The 22572-nt window shown below is 41.2% G+C and overlaps 2 protein-coding genes across 2 annotated transcripts in view; one reads left to right on the forward strand and one right to left on the reverse strand.

Moving 5' to 3' along the window:
- Nucleotides 1–22572, forward strand: part of LOC128063521 (zinc finger protein 350) — a 442658-nt gene that overhangs the window by 150012 nt on the left and 270074 nt on the right. The gene's annotated exons all lie outside the window — the stretch shown is intronic.
- On the reverse strand, nt 20410–22202 carry LOC128063525 (T-complex protein 1 subunit zeta-like). The gene is given in 1 exon segment (XM_052656303.1): nt 20410–22202. A coding segment is annotated over 1 exon segment (1596 nt). The 5' UTR covers nt 22162–22202; the 3' UTR covers nt 20410–20565.

A 22572-nucleotide genomic window follows, 5' to 3' on the forward strand; every position in this document is an offset into this window, starting at 1 on the left:
CTCAAATTTATATAGACAATAATAGTGTCTGCCTCATGAATTTGTGAGGAATAAAGACATTCGTGTAAATGTGGCTTTCATAGCAGTGATTCATACATTGAAAGTGTTCTTTAATGGTTATATATTCAACTCTTGGAAGCACTTACCTGACAGAATACTTGAAGTAAGCCATCCTTTCAAAGTAGGAACTATTGGTAAGTGGAGAATGTTGGGTTTTAGTTAACATTGTACTTGTTTTCAATGCCTCGTGTTCCCATTCAGGATCCTCTAGCTGAGAAGAAAACCATCAGTCACTGAGACCTGACAGCATGGCTGCCAGGGATTTGGCAGTTTCAGCAATCTTCTTATCACAGACTATATTTGGAATCCTGGGGAATTTCTCTGTCCTTTACCATTATTTCTTCCTTTATTGCACTGGGCAAAGGCTGAGAACCATAGATTTTATTATCAAGAACCTTATTGTAGCCAACATCTTGGTTCTGTCCGCTAGTATATTTCAAGATTCACTGAAAAATTTTGAGTGGCATTTCATGGACAGTAATTTTATATGCAGATTTTTCCCATACATTCGTGTAGTTGGCAGGGGCGTGTCCATTGGCACCACCTTCCTCTTGAGTGTCTTCCAGGCCATCACCATCTGCCCCACGACTGCCAAATGGTCAGAACTTAAAGTGAAAGCTCTCAAATGCATGGTTCCTTCAGTTATCCTGTGCTGGATCTTGAACATGCTGATAAATGTCATTTATCCTATGTATATGAGTGGAACACTGAGAAACAGAAGCATCACAAACAGAAAAGATCTTGGACAGTGTAGTGCTGTCAGTCATGGCCAACCCGAAGACTCATTATATGCAGTATTACTCTCCTTTCCTGATGCCTTATGTTTTGTGCTCATGATCTTGGCCAGTGGCTTCACAGTTTTCATCCTGTACAGGCACAAGCAGAGGGTTCAAAACTTTCATAGGACCAACATCGCTTCCATATCCTCCCCTGAGTCCAGAGCTACCAAAACCATCCTTCTCCTGGTGTTCACCTTTATCTTTTTCAACATCCTTACTTTTTTATGTAATATTATTTTGGCTATTTTTGACAGTATTGATGTTTTCTTTGTGAAAACGTCTTCAATAATCGTTGCATGTTTCCCAACGTTCAGCCCCTTTCTGCTCATGAGCCGAGACTCCAGGATATCCAGCCTCTGCTTTGCTGGGATAAGGCACTCAAAATCTCCTATCCTTATGTGTGGTAAGTCGCTTCAGTCGTGTCCAACTCTGTGTGACCCCAAAGACCCTCAAGGCTCCTCTGTCCATGGGATTCTCCAGGCAAGAATACTGGAGTGGATTGCCATGCCCTTCTCCAGGGGATCTTCTCGACCCAGATCCAGCGATCGAACCGGTATCTCTTCCCTCTAACCTGCCTTGGCAGGTGGGTTCTTTTATAGTAGCGCCACCAAGGAAGCCCATGTAAAATTTTATCTCCAGTGCTAGCCAAGTGCTTGACGTTCCAGGTAAAAGTATGTTCAGTTTATTTTACTAATGGAATGGATTAATTTGTTCATTGCTTGTTGAGGCTCTTCCTACCTTCTTTGTGTCACTATAATGTACTTTCTATTTCTTTCACCTTCTGTCTCCATTTCACAGGTCATCTTTGTAAATATCAGTCTATTTGTTGTTCTTATTTTCCTACCACTGTTTCAATGAAGTGCTTTTGTTCCCAACAGTTCTGATACCAAATGTGAGTAAGTTTTTCCACACTCTGTAAAGCAGTTGTTCAACTCTCTGTCACTCCAGCAATGACACTAACTACCTAGTTCAGACTCCAAAAGACTGTCCTCAGTTAAATGCAAGAATCAAGCATTGGAGGCCAAGGTTGTGTCCACTTCTGATGACTTGGCTATAACATCAGGAGTTCCTACACTCACTCCATACTTCAAAATGAAGAATATGCTGTACTATTCACAGAACTCTGGGAATCATTTGGCCAGATGGAGTACATTGGGTGAATTCTGGATGGAGCCCAAGCACAGGAGCATGGAGTCGGGCATTGCCACCCTCCCTGCAGGTGGATGTGTTGTCCAAGTCTGAGGGTCTCTGTGCACTGTTGTTCACAGGGGTTTTATGGAGGTTTCATCATTGATTGTCATTCGGAGTTGATGAGTAAGCTCAATCTCCAACCCCTGTCCTGTCTCTGGAGCTCAGGGTGTCAACCTGAAAGTTCCAACTAACTGCCTAGTCACATGGTTGGTTTTCTGGCAACCAGTTGCCATCCTGAAACCCCTTAGTGGCCCATAAAGGTCACCTCATTAACAAAGTATTCAGATATGATTAAAAGTGGCTTGTTATGAAAAACAATAAAATACTTCTTTCACCTGTACCACTCAAACATTTCTAAGGGTTTTATCAGTTCTGTGTCATAAACCAGGGACAAAGTCCAAATGTCACAGCTTACTGTGTCACAGCTTTCATGCTGAAAGTTTATTTTTTTACATTGTAACTTTTGTGTGTGTGCAAGTACCGGCCTTAGACCTCAGCAAGATGACTCTCCCTGGACTTGAGATTCTCCACGTCTCCTGTATCATGAAGAACCTTCCTTGAAACCAGCAGTGCCGTTGGAACTGGATCCTTTAAATCCATACCACATCCTGCATAAGTTATGTTTTTGAAAACACCCACTTTGAAAATTTTTACTGTCTTTTGAGATGTGAGACAGGCAGGGCCAGCAGTTGTGTCTAGGTGGTGATGTCCATGTCCCCGATTCTCCCCTAGGGGGCACTTGCTGAGTCTTTACGTGTTCATCCTTCCTCATGCAGGGCCTTGAGCCCATGTTCAGGAGCTCCAGCAGGGCCTTGGAGCAGACCTGGTTCTGGGAGGATGCCTGACAGGCAGATCCCTCCCAAGGACTTGATAGGAACAGTACTTATTTCTCAGAGTCACATGAAATTGTTACTGACCAAGTTCACTTGCAGATTGGTGCTGACAGTTTTGGACATTTTACATTGTTTATATTGACAAGCACCCCTAAATAAAGCCATGTCTCAAGGGTCCAGTCTATCTTAAATGTAACTGTGTGTGTGTCTTCTATGTTTGTGTATGTGTGTGTGTATTTTTAAAGCCCCTTTGGGGTAGGATATATTCACTGTTGGATTTTCTTAGCCTGGGCTCCTAGACTTGGTAACAGAGCTTATTACAGCAAGATAACATTTATGAAGATGTTTTGTTAGTAGTAGTATTGTTTTTTTGACCATACTGTGGGGCATGCGGGATCTTACTTCCCGAACTAAAGATCGAACCAAAGCCCCCACAGTCAAAGTGCTGAGTCCTAACCATTGCACCACAAGGAAATTCCTTGTTTTATTCAGTCAGAGGTCTCCAAGGCCATCCTCAAGGTTGATTCATAGAAGGACTCCCAAGATTCAGGATTGGTTACACCCCCCCTCCCATATATGTGCTGTGCTCAGTCACTCAGTTTTGTCTGACTCTTCAAAACCCCATGAACTGTAGTGTGCCAGGCTCCTCTGTCCATGGGGTTTCCCAGGCAAGAATGCTAGCGTGGGTTCCCATTTCCTTCTCCATTACACCCAGAGTTACACCCAGGGTTACTCTTTATTGCAGTGCAAGGATACATGCTAGAATCAGCAAAGGGAAAGGTACATGGGGCGAAATTCACAAGAAATAAGGCTTAAGATTCCCCATGTGTTTCTGAGGGAAATGACATGAAGATGATGTGTTTGCCCTGCACAACATGTAACAGTACACTTGTTGGTGTTGTTGTTGTTCAGTCCCAAAGTCATGTCAGGTTCTTTGTGACCCCATGGACTGGAGCACACCAGGCTTCTTTATCCTTCACTCTCTCCCAGAGTTTGCTCAAACTCATGTCCATTGAGTCGGTGATGCCATCCAACCATCTCATCCTCTTTTGTCCCCTTCTCCTCCAGCCCTCTGTCTTTCCCAGTATCAGGGTCTTTTCCAATGAGTCAGCTCTTTGCATCAGGTGGCCAAAGTATTAGAGCTACATATGAAGTGTTGCCAACCTAGGAAGTTCAGCTGAGTCTACGTGCAGCGCTGTCCTACAGGTCACGAAGTTAGCTTTGAGGACTCATGTGACTGATGTCTGCTACTCAGACCCCAGACCTTGAGAGCAAATGGCTCTTCATCATAAATGGCATCATTGGGATTAACTTCTCTGCTCACACTGGTCTTGTGTGTCCCAATGTCTCTAGTACATCAAAACACTCTGGCTTCTTTTTGTGAACAGAGTTTCTTAAAATTAATAAAGCACAATTTATCAGCAAAAACAAAACAAAACACTCTTCTCAGAGGAATATTCCAGAGTTCAAAAGTTATCTCCCAGGAGACAGCCAGTTCTGAAGACAGATCTTTCCTTAAAATTTGCAGGAATTAAGCACCAAGATGTGCTGAATTTACCCTTTTGTTCATGGCCATAGTGGATGTTTTTGTTGTTCTTTTTTGTCTAAACGATGTCTGTGAATTTACTGATCAGGTACAGTGGCACCAAGAGAAGCACTATAACCTGAGAACTGTGAAAAGCCATGAATGTGATGATTTTTGCAAAATATATTGTCTACACTTAAAGCTTGATTCTTTACAAGAAAGACCCTACAAATCTGACTCACAAGAGAAAAAGTTCTTGAGGGAGGGGTACAGAGAGAATGGGAATAGGATAGAGCTGACTAGACTAGGGCTAAATATAGATCCACAGGGAAGGGGAAGGCCATGGAGGGCAAGGATTTGCCAGCTGAGGTGCTAGGATTAGTGGGAGTATAGAGTTGTCAAGGAAGAAGATTCAAAGGGGTATATACAGTGGAGGTGAGGTGTGGAAATAGAAGGACCTGGCGGGGGTTGGAGGGGAAAATGTAGATCATCGGCTTGGAGAGTGATGCCTAAAGCACTGAGAGAGCGAGAGAAAAACCTAAGGGGTCATGGGGTGAAGGTCGTTGGGTAATATAGATGAAGGAGAAGCCAGTATGGAAATAAAGCTGCTAAGTCGCTTCAGTCATGTCTGACTCTGTGCGACCCCATAGACGGCAGCCCACCAGGCTCCCCCATCCCTGGGATTCTCCAGGCAAGAATACTGGAGTGAGTTACCATTTCCTTCTCCAGTGCAAGAAAGTGAAAAGTGAAAGTGAAGTCGCTCAGTCATGTACAACTCCTAGTGACTCCATGGACTGCAGCCTACCAGGCTCCTCTGTCCATGGGATTTTCCAGGCAAGAATACTGGAGTGGGTTGCCACATAAGGGGGATGGAGTTATTTAGGGCAGATTTGGGGATCAGTGATTCATGTCCCAGTATTAGTACCCTCATTATAGGCCATTTTTTACAATCAGACCTTGAAGTGATAAAACTGTTCATATCAGATACTCTTGGGACTTCCCTAGAAGTTTAGTGGCTAGGGCTCCACACTTCCACTGTCAAGAGCACCAATTTCATCCCTGGTCTGGGAACTCAGATCACACATGCCGCATGGCATGGCCAAAAAAAGATACTCTTTTATATTCATTAGGTCTCTAGGTAGAAGTTTGAGTGAATACCAAACCATCACTAGTTTACTCCTCTTTGGTATTTTGGGCATGGGGAGTGACTAGGGTGGGCCTGGATGGAGCATCTTTCCTTGTCTGGGGCCCTCAGTATTGGCAGCTGGAGACCTGACTCTTACCCAATACGACATCTTTAAGAACTTTTAGGTCTCTAACTGATTTGGTGAGATTCCCCTTATTTACTTTACTATTTTTAAGATTTAGTACAAGCTTTATATAAGAAATAACACATAAATAAACAGTATTAAAAAAACTGTAAGTAATGTTTGTCTTTTTGTGTGAGACCATCCCAAGAAGTAACCACTGGCAATAGTTCTATGGATATGATCACATTGAAGATGTTTTTCATTGAAGAAAAAAATTGCCATGCTATAGGCAGATCTCCTTCCCCTGGTGTTATCGCTTGGTGGTTCATGTCACATTACAGGCAGAAAGGTCTTTGCAGATGCATCTAAGGTTACAAGTTATTTGACTTTAACATAAAGAGATTCTCCTGTATTATCTGAGGAGGCTGTTTGTAGTTACACAATCCTAGAGAACAGAAAAACCACTTAGAAGGAAATGAAGAGGAAGAGATTGAAAATGGGAGTGGGCAGTGGGATTGGTGGTGTTCAGTGTGTTGACGCTGGCTTTCAAGATAGAGGGATTCACACAGAGATTATGAAGAATTTATAAAGATGTGAAACAGCCAGGAAACTCCCATTAACAGCCCAAGAGAGGAGACCACTTGATTTTGGCTTTCTGACTTGTGAAAAAATGAATAAGTGTTTTTCTTAGCTGCTAAATTCATGGAAGTTTGTGACAGGAGGCATAAAAGCAGAATTATAAGATAAACAATAAATAAAATTAGGTAAAACTCCCATTTAATGTCCCACAACTGATTTTACTCTTGGCTGTTACAATTTTTTTCAGTTTCAAGTCCATTCTATGTCAAAATGTGGTTTTAGAGTGTACTTAGTAGTATACCTGAAATGGCATAAAAATGAATTTTTAATGTATTATCTTTTGGTTCAGTATTTAAACAAATACTGTCATACTGGACTTGCTTTCCAATGAAACTGCTCTGCTTAATCACTGGTCTATGATGAAGATAGTTTCAGTCCCATAGGAATAGACCTAGAATATTGTTGAAACATCACTGTTATTCCATGGAGATTATTTTTAATTTTAATTTTTAAATTGAAATATAGTTGATTTATAATAGGGTATTTGTTTCAGGTTTACAGCAAAATGATTTAATTATTCATATATGAATATTTTTCAAATTATTTTTCATTTTTTTTATTATAATGTATTCATTATAGTTCTGTATGCCATACAGTAAATCCTTGTTGCTTCTCTGTTTTGTATCTACTAATTTCCATTGTAGTTTGCTAATTTCAGACTTTTAATTTACTCTTCTTCTCCTTTTACCCTTTGGTAGTCACAAGTCTGTTTTCTATGTCTGTGAGTCTTTTCCTGTTTCATATATAAATTCGTTTGTATTGTTTTTAGATTCCATATATTGTCCCAGTCCACACTCTGCACCCGTGGTCTCAGCCCTGTAGACTTGGCTCTGTGTCCTGGGCTCTTGGGCTCCCTCATACCCCCTGTCCTCTCCAGGTCTCTCGTGTCCTGTGCCCGTTATTTCCCCTGGACCCATCTCCTTTCCACACACTATCTCACTAGGACTGTCATCTCTACCAGGACCTGCCTACTCCATGTGAGGTCACTTTCTCCCCACACCATGCTTTATAAACTTACCCGCCGCTGACTTCTGCTCGCGTTTGCCCATAATGTCTCATTCCCACTGACATTTTTCTTCCCATTACTCTGTGTACCCTATATCTCCCCAGATCACCAGGATCCCGATATGGTAACTTCTTACCCACTCTGTTCACTTGTATATTCATCAGGAGGCTTGCACTTGAATACTTAACCAACATTATACTCCCTGGGCCTTTTTTCCCTCTGCCCTCTTTCTTCCGTTGCCCTCTCTTTAACCCTGTGCCCCAGGTTCACTCCACCACCATCTTATCCTTTTTGTTCCTTTTCCCTGTGGCCTATTCCTACTCCACTGTGTCACACACCCACACAGTCACTACCCTAAACACTACAAGTTGCCTAGAGTGTGTCTTGACATCAAGTGTCAATATTTACCACACATTTTAGGTGCTGTGTATTGTAGTAAATATTGTCCTTTTGATTGTTAGACAGGATTGGTAGGACTGGAAAGTGTAGGAAGGCTCCCATTTTGAGGCATCCAAAAGTTTGCAGATAGAATTGATCTTCTATGGAAGATCATGTCACTCAGACACACACGTGCAAGAGGGGGTATTCTGAGTTTGTGTATCTATGAATATTTTTATATATGCATGGGAATTTTCTTGGAGTGGGTTGCCACTTCCTTCTCCAGAGGACCTTCCTGACCCAGGGATTGAACCTGTGTCTCTTGCATTGGCAGGCAAATTCTTTACCACTGAGTCCCTGGGATGCCCAAGATACTCCATACTTGTGACAAAGAGTAAGATAACTATAAGAATCATCTGATCCTGTGCAGTATCAGTCCTGAATATTCATTGGAAAGACTGATGCTGAAGCTCCAATACTTTGGCCACCTGATGAGAAGAACTGACTCATTGGAAAAGACCCTGATGCTGGGAAATATTGAAGGCAGGAGAAGGGGATGACAGAGGATGAGATGGTTGGATGGCATCACCGACTCGATGGACATGAGTTTGAGCAAGCTCTGGGAATTGTTATTGGAGAGGGAAACCTGGCACACTGGAGTCCATGGGGTTGGAAAAAGTTGGACATGACTGAGTGACTGAACTGAGTGACTGACTGAAATTAGAAACGATAGGAAATGAGAACAGGTTTTCAAAGAGATAGCTGCAATCTCATGTTTAGTACAGCATAGATATGGAAACAAATTGTTCATGAAAGAATGATAATACACACACACACATACACATAATGGAATTCTATTCAGTTATGAGAAGGAAGGACATCCTGCCATTTGAGATAAGGATGAATCTTGAGGATGCTACACTAAGTGAGATTATTCAGACAGAAAAAGACAAACAGTGTATGAAAGTACTTATACATGGAATGTAAAGAAGCCAGGCTCATAAAAACAGAGGAAAATGGTGGCTCCCAGAAATAGGGAGGTGGAGGAGTAGGAAAGTTGCCTAAACTGCTTGAAACTAGTAGACAGTTAGGCCCTGGAGATCCAACACAGTACAGTGAAAGAGGTTCACACTATTCCCCGTATTATATACATATATGATGTTTATGTTTACATGTATGCACCATGCTATACGCAGCCAATGTGATTGTTCTAACGACATAAACGAAGTGATGGTTATTTGGTCTGGCAGAAATGCTAACACTCTAATGGTGATTATATTACAATACATAAAAGGATGAAACGCATGTACAGTTTAACTTTACAGTGTCATATGCTGCGACCAGAGCAGTGGGTAGGGCTCAAAAGTGGTTGACCCACAGTTTGGGAAAAAGAAACTAGAGACAGAAATAAACTTTTAAGGATGGGACCGGGGGACTTCAGACCTCTTGGATCAAGAGCCCTCTTCCTTGGAGCAACATCATTTTTATTTAGCGTCTTGGCAACAGAAAGTATCTGTTGTGCGTCAATGAAGTCAGCCCCCTGTGTCCCTGGTCACGCCTCCCATTTTACTGATTACTTTAAATTATCTTTGTTCTTTTCTTGTACAAGTGATATCACCTAGCTGGAGGTCATAGACCCGCATATACCTTGGGAAGACATCTTGGTGTGTGCACAAGCAGTGTTCTGAACTTGTACTGACCTGGCATTCCAAGGTCAACACTATGTTTTTCCTTAGCTTAGCAGGTCATGACAACTCCAGCTAATCAACCCGATGTACTTTTATTTGGGTTATGCTGTATTACTACATTTTGCTTTTATTCTTTTCCTGTAGTGATTTTTTCATGGCTTAGCCAAAGTAACAGTCAGATGAATATTAATCCCTGCATAGCCCCCTTTGTGTTTTTGTAGCAGAAGATACATTGATCTCACAACTTCTTTCTTCATTAGTTCTCAGAGGGCTTTTCACATGCATCTGAGGACTAAACAGAAGATTATAGTGAAACAGCAAAACATAGCTAGTGTTCCAGCAAGACCACCTCCGATACCTTTGATGCACTCAACAGGACTCAGCGAGTTAAGGCCCTCTGCTGTTCCTTGAAGTGTATCTGTACCTGGTAATAGTCTAAGAGAAGCAAGCTGCATGCCAGTGATTTTTGCTTGCAGCTTTCTAATATCTAGAGTAAGGTTTTTGGCCATTTAGCTCTGCAAGTGCCATCTAACCTTCTCCCAGGAGTGTTCAGATTAGTTATATTCCTGGGGATTACACAGAAAGTAGTAATGTGCCAGTCACACTTTAAATATATTTGGAATTTAAGATTTTGTACTTCTTCTCCTAAGAGTAGCACTGCATTTTCTAAATCCACCAACCTGATGTTAGTGTCCTCATCTATATGAGCTTGGGCTCCTCAAGTGGAACTGGCACTTTTATGCCACTCCTGCACAAAAATGGTGGTTTGTACAATCTGATGGAGAGCTATACCCGCCGCTGCCTCTGTGGTGGTGATGGCAATAATGCCCATTATGGTGGCAATAAGGAGCCAAATAAAACATTTGGATCTTTTTCAAAATAGAATTTAGTACTGTGAGCACAGTATGCATATCAGGGGAAAGTTCCCAAGGCCTATTTTGAGTTAGTGGCAGCCAAACTCCTAAATGTCAACGCAAAGTCACATAGCAATGGTTCGAGTTAAATAATGAAGTGTTCAAGCAGGTATGTGGTTTGCAATCCTGGCAGGTCAGGTTTCTTTCTGTCTGATTAATAGTTATAGTGCCAATCATAATCACATTTGGATCCCTAACACAAGCTTGAGTATAAAATGTCCAATTTGTTGATGTATTGAATGACAGAGTATAATTCATGGAATGAGAATAGTTTCCATCCCAAATTTGATACTTTTTCAGGCTTATGGCCAATTTTCACATTTCTGTTTGAACCCTACCTAATTTGAACTGTGGCTGTGGCAGAGACATGCCACTGCCATGCCAGATAATGAGGTATTCTGAATGTGCAGTAATATTAGTGTGATTGTATACAGACACATACCAATGCAACTTCTTTTAAGGATTTCAGGATAAGTTGTGAGCAATTAGAGACTGAGTACCCCTTAGGGGACCAGTCCCAGACAATTCCATTGGACCCACTAAGTAAGATCACCCCTTTAATCCTATGACAATTATCCCAGTATATTTGATTTTGTCGGTGAGCCTGTATGTGTCTGCTCTCACACAGGGTCTATCTGGCTTGGTTAGATTAATTTGATCAGTCTCTTGATATCCAAATATTAATCCAGAAAGTAAATACAGCTGAGCCTTAGTGTGATTTCTGTTCAAAGAATTTACAGAAAGCCAAGCTTTCATTGATAGATTAAGATAGCCCTGATCAGCACCCAGACAAACAAGCCAAGTGTTAAAACCCAAAGTGCTATGGAAGGGGATCCCCTCTTCCTTTTTATGAATGGGCAAACACTTGTCTTCTGGACCAGGGATCCAGGAGGAGTCATTAATGTAAACAGGGATAGATCCTTCACCCCAATTAACAGGTCTTAGCAATGGGAAATTAGGTACATAGGCCAAATAGATATAATTCTTTGCTTCTGCTGAAGCCAGGGGTATACTCACTGCTATGGTTATCAGGGCAAACATAACCATAATCAGGTTGCCTGGAATCACTTATTGTTTCTGCTTGGTTTTACTCTATGAGCTGGAATCCACACAGGTTCTAGACCTTCTCCTGGGTGGATACAAGCAAACCCTCTTCCCCGTGTAATTAACTTCCCCGGTGACCAAGCACTTGTTAATGGATCTTGCCACCAAATCACAGGCTTAGCTGTATTTGTGGATGTAGCCTGAACATGTCGCTCAGCTGCAGTTTCCATAGTTTGTGCCGAGATATTCAAAATATCAAAAGTAAAAAAGCTTTATTCAATATTGTTTATTGTCCTATAGCATTTTTGTTTTTGTATGATATGTATAAGTGATTGATTAGCCCTCTCCATTATAGCCTGTCCTTGTGGGTTATAGGGAATGCCAGCAGAATGTTTTATAGACCAAATTTTAAGAAATTGTTGGAATGCTCTACTGGTATAAGCAGGGCCGTTATTAGTTTTAATAGTTTTTGGTAGTTTTATAACAGCAAAACAAGCATATAAATGTGTTTGTTTTGTAGTCTCACTGGAGTGAGCAGTGACCCACATAAACTGAGTGAAGTCGCTCAGTCATGTCCGACTCTTTGCGACCCCATGGACTGTAGCCTGCTAGGCTCCTCGCCCCATGGGATTTTCCAGGCAAGAACACTGGAGTGGGTTGCTGTTTCCTTCTCCAGGGGATCTTCCCGACCCAGGGATCAAACCCAGGTCTCCGGCACTGCTGGCAGACTCTTTACCAACTGAGCCACCAGGGGAGCCCTATATAAATTGAGAGAAAGTATCAATAGTCACATGTACATAAGAGAGCTTACCAAAGGAAGATATATGAGTTACATCCATTATAGCTGTGGATTTCATATGGAACTATATACCATCATTTTATCAGTGGCTCAGTCATACATTTGATAATGTAAGGGATGACATTTCTTGAAACAGGCAATATTGAAAATAATATAGTTAGCAATAATAGTAAAATCATAAGTAAGAATTTAAGTCAAGAACTTTCATAAGGTAGAGCCCAGAGACATCTTTAAGTCATCTGACTTAGTTTGTTAAATGACTGTAGCTTGTTGTTAATTTCCTGGTTGCAGATCCTGGAGCATTTGATCTTTATTTAAAGACTGGTTACTGAGATAAACTTTAGAAACAAACTTAGAGTGTCCTTTTTAATGAAGCACCTTTTAAATTTAATAAATATCCTTTTTAATTTAACTTAGTGAAGCCTGTTAGCGGTGTAACATAACCACAAGGAGCTATATTAGAAGTGAGTCATAGTAAATACAGGCCTTAATTAACAAAACTAGGACTTACTATTCAGTGAAACATATTAGATGTCATAGGCCTGACATCAGTTGTGTGGATATTTCTTTTAGAGCTCCCCAGTATACTCTGAGATTTTTGTATATGTCTGGAGACAGTCTTTTTTACCTTGATAAGGCTGTTTAGAACTCAAATGTCTCCAATTTCTGGATTGTCAAGGCAGAGAGAAGAGAAAAATGTTTTCATTTTACCCACAGGTGTAAATCACTAAATTGTTTTAAACCATCAATGACTTAAGGAGAATAACCTTTTTATATCTGAAAATCAAGATTAGAAGCCAGTAATATGTCAGACAAAAAGTCATGAAAATTTTAGTCATACTTAGCAGTCTGTTCAATCTCATGTAACCAATCCCTTTGCTTTGTGGTCCTTGCCTGACAACAAAGGACGTCAGTGAAAGTGATAGTGTCTAAGAAGCTCATGACGTTTTTGCCAGTATCCATACAATCTGCCCAGCAAAGTGGGTGCCCTGATCACTAGAGATCACAGAAAATGATTTTAACCATTTTCCCCCTTGTGATATATTAACCCTGCAGCCAGGAAAGGCTTTATGCTGTCAAATAAAAGTGAGGTTTGTCAGGGAGCCGGGAGAAGCCGAACAGCTGTCTTGGGCTTCCCATAGCCCTGATGTTTGGTTAATAGCCATTATTTATCCATTTTAAATTTTCTTATGAGGGGTTAATTTTGTAGAAGCAGAATGAGCTTTGTCTATGTGCGCCATAGTCTCCACAGATCGTTGTGAAATAACACTCATTTATTTTATCAAAGTAACAAGATTTTAAAAGCAAGTATGAATCATTTAAAGACAAATTTCCATAGTCTGTTATCAAAAGCCTCAATAGTGGAATCACCAAGTCCTAAATAAACACTAGACCACCAGGGAATTCCCACTGGTCTTGAATTGAGTGAGTAGCACTGGCTTATCTGACAGTTACAAGAATAGTAGAATCCCCCTCTTGAAATATCTGCTCCTGGTTCTTTTATTTTTGAGGGACTTTTTAGAACCTTCCCTTTTCTATGAATATTAGTCTGCTTCTGCTTCCTATCACCCTGTGCTTATTACTCAGTCATGTCCAACTCATTGCGACCTGATGGACTGTAGCCCAGTGGACTGTAGGATATTTGGCTCCTCTGTCTATGGGGATTCTCCAGGCAGGAATACTGCAGTGAGTTGCCATGCCCTACTCCAGGGGATGTTCCCAACTCAGGGATCAAACCCAGGTCTCCTGCATTGCAGGCGGATTCTTTACCAGCTGAGCTACCATGGAAACCCTCCTATCACCCTAATTAGGGTCAATATCAGTAAACTTTAGTTTCCTAACAATTCCTAATATTGATTGATATTGAGTTGTACAAATGGGTGCACTGATTTCTAATGTGGATTATTGGCACCATGTCCTTCTTGTTACTTTGATCTGCTTTGAAAGCCTCAGATATTTGGACAAATTCTACTTCTTTGTTCCTAACTTAATTGATGATCCAGCTCAATACATGAAATTGGGAAAGAATTGTCCTGACTACAGTTTTTCAGTGAGATGGAACCTCCTTTGAGATTCGTCCTTGCAACCAGCCCCTTACATGTCAGTCCTAAGTTCTTCCTGCTTGCTCCCTGAGGTGAGCCTGTTTGCCTCCTGGGATCATGGAAAAGTGAGACTTGATCACAAACACTCTAATAGTCTCTTACGACATGTTAGCTGGAAACTTCTTATTGATCTTGACAGTTAGCAACTGGAATACAAGGATTTACTGTATGGCGCAGGAGAAATATGCAATAACTTATAATAACTGACAATGCAAAACAATAGGAAATATATATATATATAACTAAATCACTTTGCTGTGAATATAACACAATAAGTCACCTATACTTTAAAAATTAAATTAAATTAAAAATAATCTCCAATGAATAAGTAGTGATGATTCAGATAAAATTGTAGATCTACTTTTATTGGACTAAATATGGACCCCTGACAGAGGAAAGCAATTTGATTAGAAAGTAAGCCCACTATGACATATTTGTGTAAAAATATAACCAAAATAGAATATTAAGGAATTCATTTTTATGCCATTTCAGGTAAAATATCAGGTACAATATGAAACCACAATATAAAAAAAGAATATGTCTCAAACTAAAGAAAATGATCACGCATCAATATCAAAATGCCATTAGCTGTGGGATGATAAATGAGAATCTTCCTTAATTTTATTGTTTGTATATGATTGTGTTTCCATGGGAATCAGATTTCTATTGCTTCTGTAACAAACTGCCACGATATCAGCTGCCTAAAACAACATTCATTAATTTTCTCACAGGTCAGTAAGTCAGAAGTCAAAGTCAGTGTCTGCTCCCCTGGACTCTTTTTTTTTTCAAATTGAAGTATAGTTGATTTACAATCTTGTGCTAGTTTCTAGTGTCCAGCAAAGTGAATCAGTTACATATATACATATCTCTAGGCTTTTAATGTGTACTAAAGGACTTCCTTGGTGGTCCAATGGGTAAGACTCCACCCTTCAAGTACTGAGAGTATAGCTTCAATTCCTGGTCAAAGAACTAAGATCCCAGAAGATATATTGTGGATTCAAGGGAAAAAAAGGATGCTAAATTTCTAGGTAAAAGTTAACACATACTTCAGTTCAGTCGCTCATTCATGTCCAACTCTTTGCGACCCCGTGAACCGCAGCACGCCAGGCCTCCCTGTCCATTACCAACTCCCAAAGTTTACCCAAACTCATGTCCATTGAGTCTGTGATGCCATCCAACCATCTCATCCTCTGTTGTCCCCTTCTCCTCCTGCCCTCAATCTTTCCCGGCATCAGGGTCTTTTCAAATGAGTCAGCTCTTCATATCGGGTAGCCAAAGTATTGGAGTTTCAGCTTCAACATCTGTCCTTCCAATGAACACCCAGGACTGATCTCCTTTAGGATGGACTGGTTGGATCTCCTTGCAGTCCAAGGGACTCTCAAGAACACCACAGTTCAAAAGCATCAATTCTTCAGCACTCAGCTTTCTTTATAGTCCAACTTTCACATCCATACATGACTACTTGAGAAACCATAGCCTTAACTAGACAGACCTTTGTTGACAAAATCATGTCTCTGCTTTTTAATATGCTATCTAGGTTGGTCATAACTTTCCTTCTAAGGAGTAGAGTGAAGTGAGTGAAGTGAAGTCGCTCAGTCATGTCTGACTCTTTGCGACCCCGTGGACTGTAGCCCACCCGGCTCCTCCACCCATGGGATTCTCCAGGCAAGAATACTGGAGTGGGTTGCCATTTCCTTCTCCATGGGATCTTCCCAACCCAGGGATCGAACCCAGGTGTCCTGCATTGCAGGCAGATGCTTTAACCTCTGAGACACCAGGAGTAAGCATCTTTTAATTTTATGGCTGCAATCACCATCTGCAGTGATTTTGGAGCCCCCAAAAATAAAGTCAGCCACTGTTTCCCCATCTATTTGCCATGAAGTGATGGGACCAGATGCCATAATTTTCATTTTCTGAATGTTGAGCTTTAAGCCAATTTTTTAACTTTCACTTTCATCAGGAGGCTCTTTAGTTCGTCTTCACTCTCTGCCATAAGGATGGTGTCATCTGCATATCTGAGGTTATTGATATTTTTCCCGGCAATTTTGATTCCAGCTTGTGCTTCTTCCAGCCCTGCGTTTCTCATGATGTACTCCGCATATAAGTTAAATAAGCAGGGTGACAATATACAGCCTTGATATATATATTTTTTTCCTATTTGGAACCAGTCTGTTGTTCCATGTCCAATTCTAACTGTTGCTTCCTGACCTGCATACAGGTTTCTCAAGAGGCAGGTCACACTTTAGGTGCTGTGTTTTGTACTAAATATTGTGATTTTGATTGTTGCAGGGTTGGATGGACTGGAAAGTGTAGGAAGTCTCCCATTATGAGGCAGCCAGAAGTTTGCAGATAGAACTGTTTTTCTATGGAAGATCATGTCACTGAGACAGACATGTGCATGGTGACTGTGTTTTTAAGAAGGAGGGGTATTCTGAGTTTGTGTATCTATGAGTATTAGTATATATGCATGGGATTTTTCATGTGTTCAGTATGTGTGCTAATGCTGTGAATGTCCATTGAGATTATATGAGGATGTGGGTGTGTATATGCATAACTATGTGAATGTGTGTGACTATATGTTTGAGTATGTGAATGTCCATGTGTGTATGCTTGCATGTCTGTGTAATGACTTTCTGTGTGTTTATGTCTGTGTGTGTAGAATGGGTGGTCCTCCATTACGGCTCTAACAACTGACTTGACAATTGAGAGTGAATTTATAGTGAACCCGGGTCAAAGATTTGTTTGTGAGTGGGGTCCCCTGGTAACTCAGTTGGTAAAGAATCTGCCTGCAATGCAGGAGACCTCGGTTTGATTCCTCAGTCAGGCAGATCCGCTGGAGAAGGGTTAGACTACCCACTCCAGTATTGTTGGGCTTCCCTGGTGGCTCAGCTGGTAAAGAATCCACCTGCAATATGGGAGACCTGGGTTCAATCCCTGGGTTGGGAAGATCTCCTGAAGAAGGGAAAGGCTACCCACTCCAATATTCTGGCCTGGGTCTCAAAGAGTAGGACACAACTGAGTGACTTTCACTTTTGATTTTCAGGGAAAACCTAGATAATTCAACTCAATGTAATAACCTTTTTTCTTGACCCATTCGCAATGAGCTTCTTAATTTGAAGACCTAGATGTCCATCAGCAGATGAATCGATAAGAAAGCTGTGGTACATATACACAATGGAGTATTCAGTTCAGTTCAGTTGCTCAGTTATGTCCGACTGTTTGTGACTCCCTGAATCGCAACCCGCCAGCGCTCCCTGTCCATCACCAACTCTGAAAGTTCACTCAGACTCATGTCCATCGAGTCAGTGATGCCATCCAGCCATCTCATCCTCTGTCGTCCCCTTTTCCTCCTGCCCCCAATCCCTCCCAGCATCAGAGTCTTTTCCAATGAGTCAACTCTTTGCATGAGGTGGCCAAAGTACTGGAGTTTCAGCTTTAGCATCATTCCTTCCAAACACCCAGGGTTGATCTCCTTCAGAATGGACTGGTTGGATCTCCTTGCAGTCCAAGGTACTCTCAAGAGTCTTCTCCAACACCACAGTTCGAAAGCATCAATTCTTTGGTGCTCAGCTTTCTTCACAGTTCAACTCTAACATCCATACATGACTACTGGAAAAATCATAGCCTTGACTAGACGGACCTTTGTTGGCAAAGTAATGTCTCTGCTTTTCAATATGCTATCTGGGTTGGCCATAACTTTCCTTCCAAGGAGTAAGCGTCTTTTAGTTTCATGGCTGCAGTCACCATCTGCAGTGATTTTGGAGCCCCCAAAAATAAAGTCTAACACTGTTTCCACTGTTTCCCCATCTATTTCCCATGAAGTGATGGGACCTGATGCCACGATCTTCGTTTTCTGAATGTTGAGCTTTAAGCCAACTTTTTCAGTCTCCTCTTTCACTTTTATCAAGAGGCTTTTTAGTTCCTCTTCACTTTCTGCCATAAGGGTTTGTAGTTACATGATCCTAAAGAACAGAATGGATGGTTAGAGTGAGAGAGTCATTTCCTAGGCAGGTTGATAAGAAGTCTAGGGTCCCCAAGGAGAGAGGGGCCTGGAATTCTCAAGGAGGAAGAAAGGACAAACTTTTTTCTTCTCTACATTCCTTAGGATTATATAACAACAATGTATTCTGCCTGAGGACAGTCTCTGGATTAAACCTTCTGGCTAATTCTGTTATCTAAAATGTAAATTATGGGAGTAGGTCTGGTGAGGTCTTTACAACCTCCAGACATTCTTTGGATTTACTGTAGAGTATATAACTCCATTGATAACACTAGCAAGGGGGTACTCTTTCTGCCCCCTTCTGATGCCTATGTCAGAAGCTTTCTCTATCACCTTTATACTTTAATAAAACTTTATTACACAAAAGCTCTGGGCGATCAAGCCTCATCTCTGGCCCTGGATTGAATTATTCTCTTCCGGGGGCCAGTATCCACAAGAACCTTTCAGAAGCAAATGAAGTGGAAGAGATTGAAAAAAGGAGGTGGAGGGTGATGGGGGGGGGGGCGGGGGGGGGCAGGGAGGTGGGGTGGGGGGGGCGGGGGGGGGTGGGGTGGGGGGGTGAGAGGGCGGTGTCAGTGTGCTAACTCTGGCTTTCCAATAGAGGGAGCCATGTAGAAGAGATTGTGAAGAATTCTTGCAAACACATAAATTAGCCTGCAAATAATCCTCCCCCAGAGGCTCCAGTTAAGAGCCCAGGTGAGCAGACTTCTTGATTCTGGCCCTGACTTGACTGAGTTATCAAAAAATGAATGAGTGTTGTTTCGGGTGCTATATTTCATGGAAGTTTTTTACAGAAAAAATGGAAAGAGAATAATAAAGGAAAAATAAAATGAAGTAAAATTCTCATTTATTCTTTACAACTGATGCCATTGTGATATTCAAGCATAACATTTTTTTGTTTTTCATCTATTCTTTTTAAAATGTGGTTTTAAAAAAGTATACCTGATATTATAATTGATGAAAAATGCATTTTGTAATATGTTGTTTTGCTTCAGTGTTTACAAAAATATTGTCAGACTGCTGTTAATTTTTCTCAAGTTGCTTACTTCAATCAGATTGTTTATGAAGAAGATATTTTTATGTCAGTAGAAATAGCTTTACCATGTTCCGCCAAACACAACAATTTATTCAATGGAGAATATCAGTGAGTCATCTTTATCAAAACACTCCCTGTTTATACCTTTAGAGTGTTGAATTTCAGCTATCACACACTTCGTGGGTTGTTAAAGTACATCACATTGAACTGTCCATTCGTGAATTTTTATTGGTAGCTGTGGCTCAGTGGTAAAGAATCCATCTGCAATGCAAGAAACACATGAAATATGGGTTTGATCTGTGCTTTGGGAAGGTCCTCTGGAGGAGGAAATGGCAACCCACTCCAGTATTCTTGCTGGGAAAAATCCCATGGACAGAGGAGCCTGGCAGGCTATAGTCGTGGGGTCACAAGGAGCTGCACACAACTGAAGTGACTTATTATGCCTGCACACAAAATCCCTCTGCCTTTTCTCTCTCTGCCCTCTCTATAACCCCAGGCCCCCAGGTTCACTCCACCACCATCTTATCCTTATGGCTCCTTTTCTCTGTGGCCTATTCCTACTCCACTCTATCACACCCGCACACTGTCACTTGCCAAAACACTCCAAGTTCCAGAGTGTATATTAACACCAGGTAGCAATATTCACCACACATTTTAGGTGCTGTGCATTATGGTAAATATTGTCTTTGTGACTGTCACAGGGTTGGAAGGACTGGACAGTGTAGGAAGGCTCCTATTTGGAGGCATCCAGAAGTTTGGAGATACAGCCATTCTACTCTGTACAATCATGTCATTGATGTACATGCATAGTGACTGTACTTTCATGAAACAGTGTAATTGTGAGTTTGTCTGTGTGTTTATATTAATGAGTATTTTTATATTCAAGAGGAAATTTTTTTTTTTTTTTTGCTTCAAAACTTTATGTTATTTAAGTCTTATGCTTAGTGACAGGGAACTATTGGAAATAAAATACATCCATTAGAAGAAATTATTACTATTAAAATGTTTTTCAATGATTATTTAATAACAAGGTAGATAACATATGCTTATCTAATATTTTTATATCACTGATGGTAAAGCAAAATGTCCTCTTTACTGCATAAGTATGACCTGCTGTCTGTGGACACTGCAGTGCAATTTTAAAAATACTGTAATTATAATTTCAGAACTTCAGAATCTGAATAGGTGCCAGTGTTCTCTTTTTTAATATGGGAAAAGGAAATCCTTTGAAGATCATTTGAAGCTTGGACCAAAATTCCATAGCTGTATTATTAGGATCACTCTGTAGTCTTCAGGATTCAGATACAAGGGAAGCTTCAATTCAACCTTTTAGAGAAGACATTCCAGCTCTCATGATCTCATCAACCAGGAGAATGTTGGTGGCAATCACAGTGCAGGAGTGAAGAAGCTGTTTCTTTACACAATAGTTATCCCATATGCCTGCTTCTGCTGCTACCATTGGTTCACCAGTGTTCAAGTCCACACCCACAAGCTGACCGGATTCTGAATGTTCTGCTTGAACTTTAACTAGTGTTTCCTGAAGGTCAAAACCAGAATTCTGAGCAAGAACCTTGGGAATAATGAGCAATGCATCAGCAAATGCCTAAACTCCAAGCTGGGCCCTGCCCTTTACACTGGGCTTGTATTTAACCAGGGCTTCTGCCATCGCCACTTCCACTGCACCAGCACCTGGGACTACACAGCCATCATCAATGGCATTTTTAACCGCCCTCAAGCCATCTCTTATTGCATCTTTGATTTGAGTAAGCGTGTGCTTAATTGTTCCTTTGATCAATAATGTGACAGAGCGAGGATTGTTACATTTCTCAATAAAGGTGAACTTCTCTTCTCCCAATGTATATTCATAGACAAGTCCTGCATGTCCCAAACAATCAGGATTCAGGTCATCAAGAGAATTTAGGGCTATCCCACCACAAGCAAGAGTCAGCCTTTCCATGTTTCTCCTTTTAGCTCTGCGCAGAGCTATAATGCCTTCTTTGGCAAGAGCATCTAAGGAAAAGGGATCAATTCCCTTTTGATTAATAACAACAAATCCTTTATCTGAATCATCACAGACTTTCTTTTTCAGGTCGATTATTTTTTTAACTCTGTCCTCGATGAATTTCCTTTCAGCTTTCACTAACTTCTCTCTCTCCTCTGCACTCTTGTAAAAAAAGCCAGAATTCACTTCTGTTTTTTCATATTCTAATGACACGTTGCACGTGAGGATGTATGCATCGTCTACTCTCTTCTTCATATCAGGATGCCGTGCCCCATGGTCCAAAACAAGGCCTCTGATTAAGCTTGTATCTGTTTCAGATTTATGTTTCATCTCCATGATCTCAACCATGAAGAGGTCAATAGGTTCATCTTGTTTTTTAATGGCCAAAATGGAGTCCACTACGGCCTCTGTTAAGACATCAGCAAGTTCAGCATGAACTTTAGTTCGTAGAGATGTTCTGGCCACGTCTATAAGTGTTTCCCTGTCCATCTCTTTGCTTACTTTGACTTGTTCTAAAAACTGAAGTGCCTTTTCCTTTGCAGCTTCAAATCCTTCTGTAATTATTCTGGGATGAAGACCTTCAGAAATGTAGAGATCCGCCTGCTTCAGCAGCTCTCCAATGATGAGGACGTTGGAAGTGGTACCATCACCAGTTATGTCATCCTGGGCTGTTGCTACTTTGGCTATTAAGGAGGCTGTTGGGTGCTGAATTTGCATTTCATGAAGCAGCACATTTCCATCTTTAGTGAGTTTGATGTCTCCAGCACCAGAAACAAGCATCTTCATGGTGCCCTTAGGCCCCAAGTTGGATCTCAGCACGTCCTGCAGCCCCCGGGGCGCGCTGATGTTGACCGCCAACGCCGCCTGGGCTCGGGCCACCTCAGCCTTGGGGTTCAGGGTCTTCACTGCCGCCATAGCTGATCCAGCAGAGGAAGATAAGGGGACTCGGCGTGGCGAAAAGCCCTGAGCCGGTTCAGCGTGGCTGGGAGCTCAAGAGGAAATTTTCATGTGTTCAGTGTGTGCATTCATGGTTGTGAGTGTGCAGTTGAAATTGTATGAGGACATGAGTGATTGTGTATGTGTACAAGTATGTGAATGTGTGCAAGTATATATGTGAGTGTGAATGTTCCTGCATGTGTGTGTAAATGAGCTTGGGTGTTTGTGTGTGTACGATGGGTTGTGGCTCTAACAACAGACTTGAAAACTAGGAGTGAATGCAGAATGAACCTGAATTAAAGAGTGAATTTGTAAGGGAAACCTGTAAAATTAAATTCAATTAATAATATATAAGTATTTTTCTTGACCCATGGAAAATGTTTAATTTAA

The sequence above is a fragment of the Budorcas taxicolor genome, chromosome 18 (assembly GCF_023091745.1).
Source record: "Budorcas taxicolor isolate Tak-1 chromosome 18, Takin1.1, whole genome shotgun sequence".
NCBI classification, from domain to species: Eukaryota; Metazoa; Chordata; class Mammalia; order Artiodactyla; family Bovidae; genus Budorcas; species Budorcas taxicolor.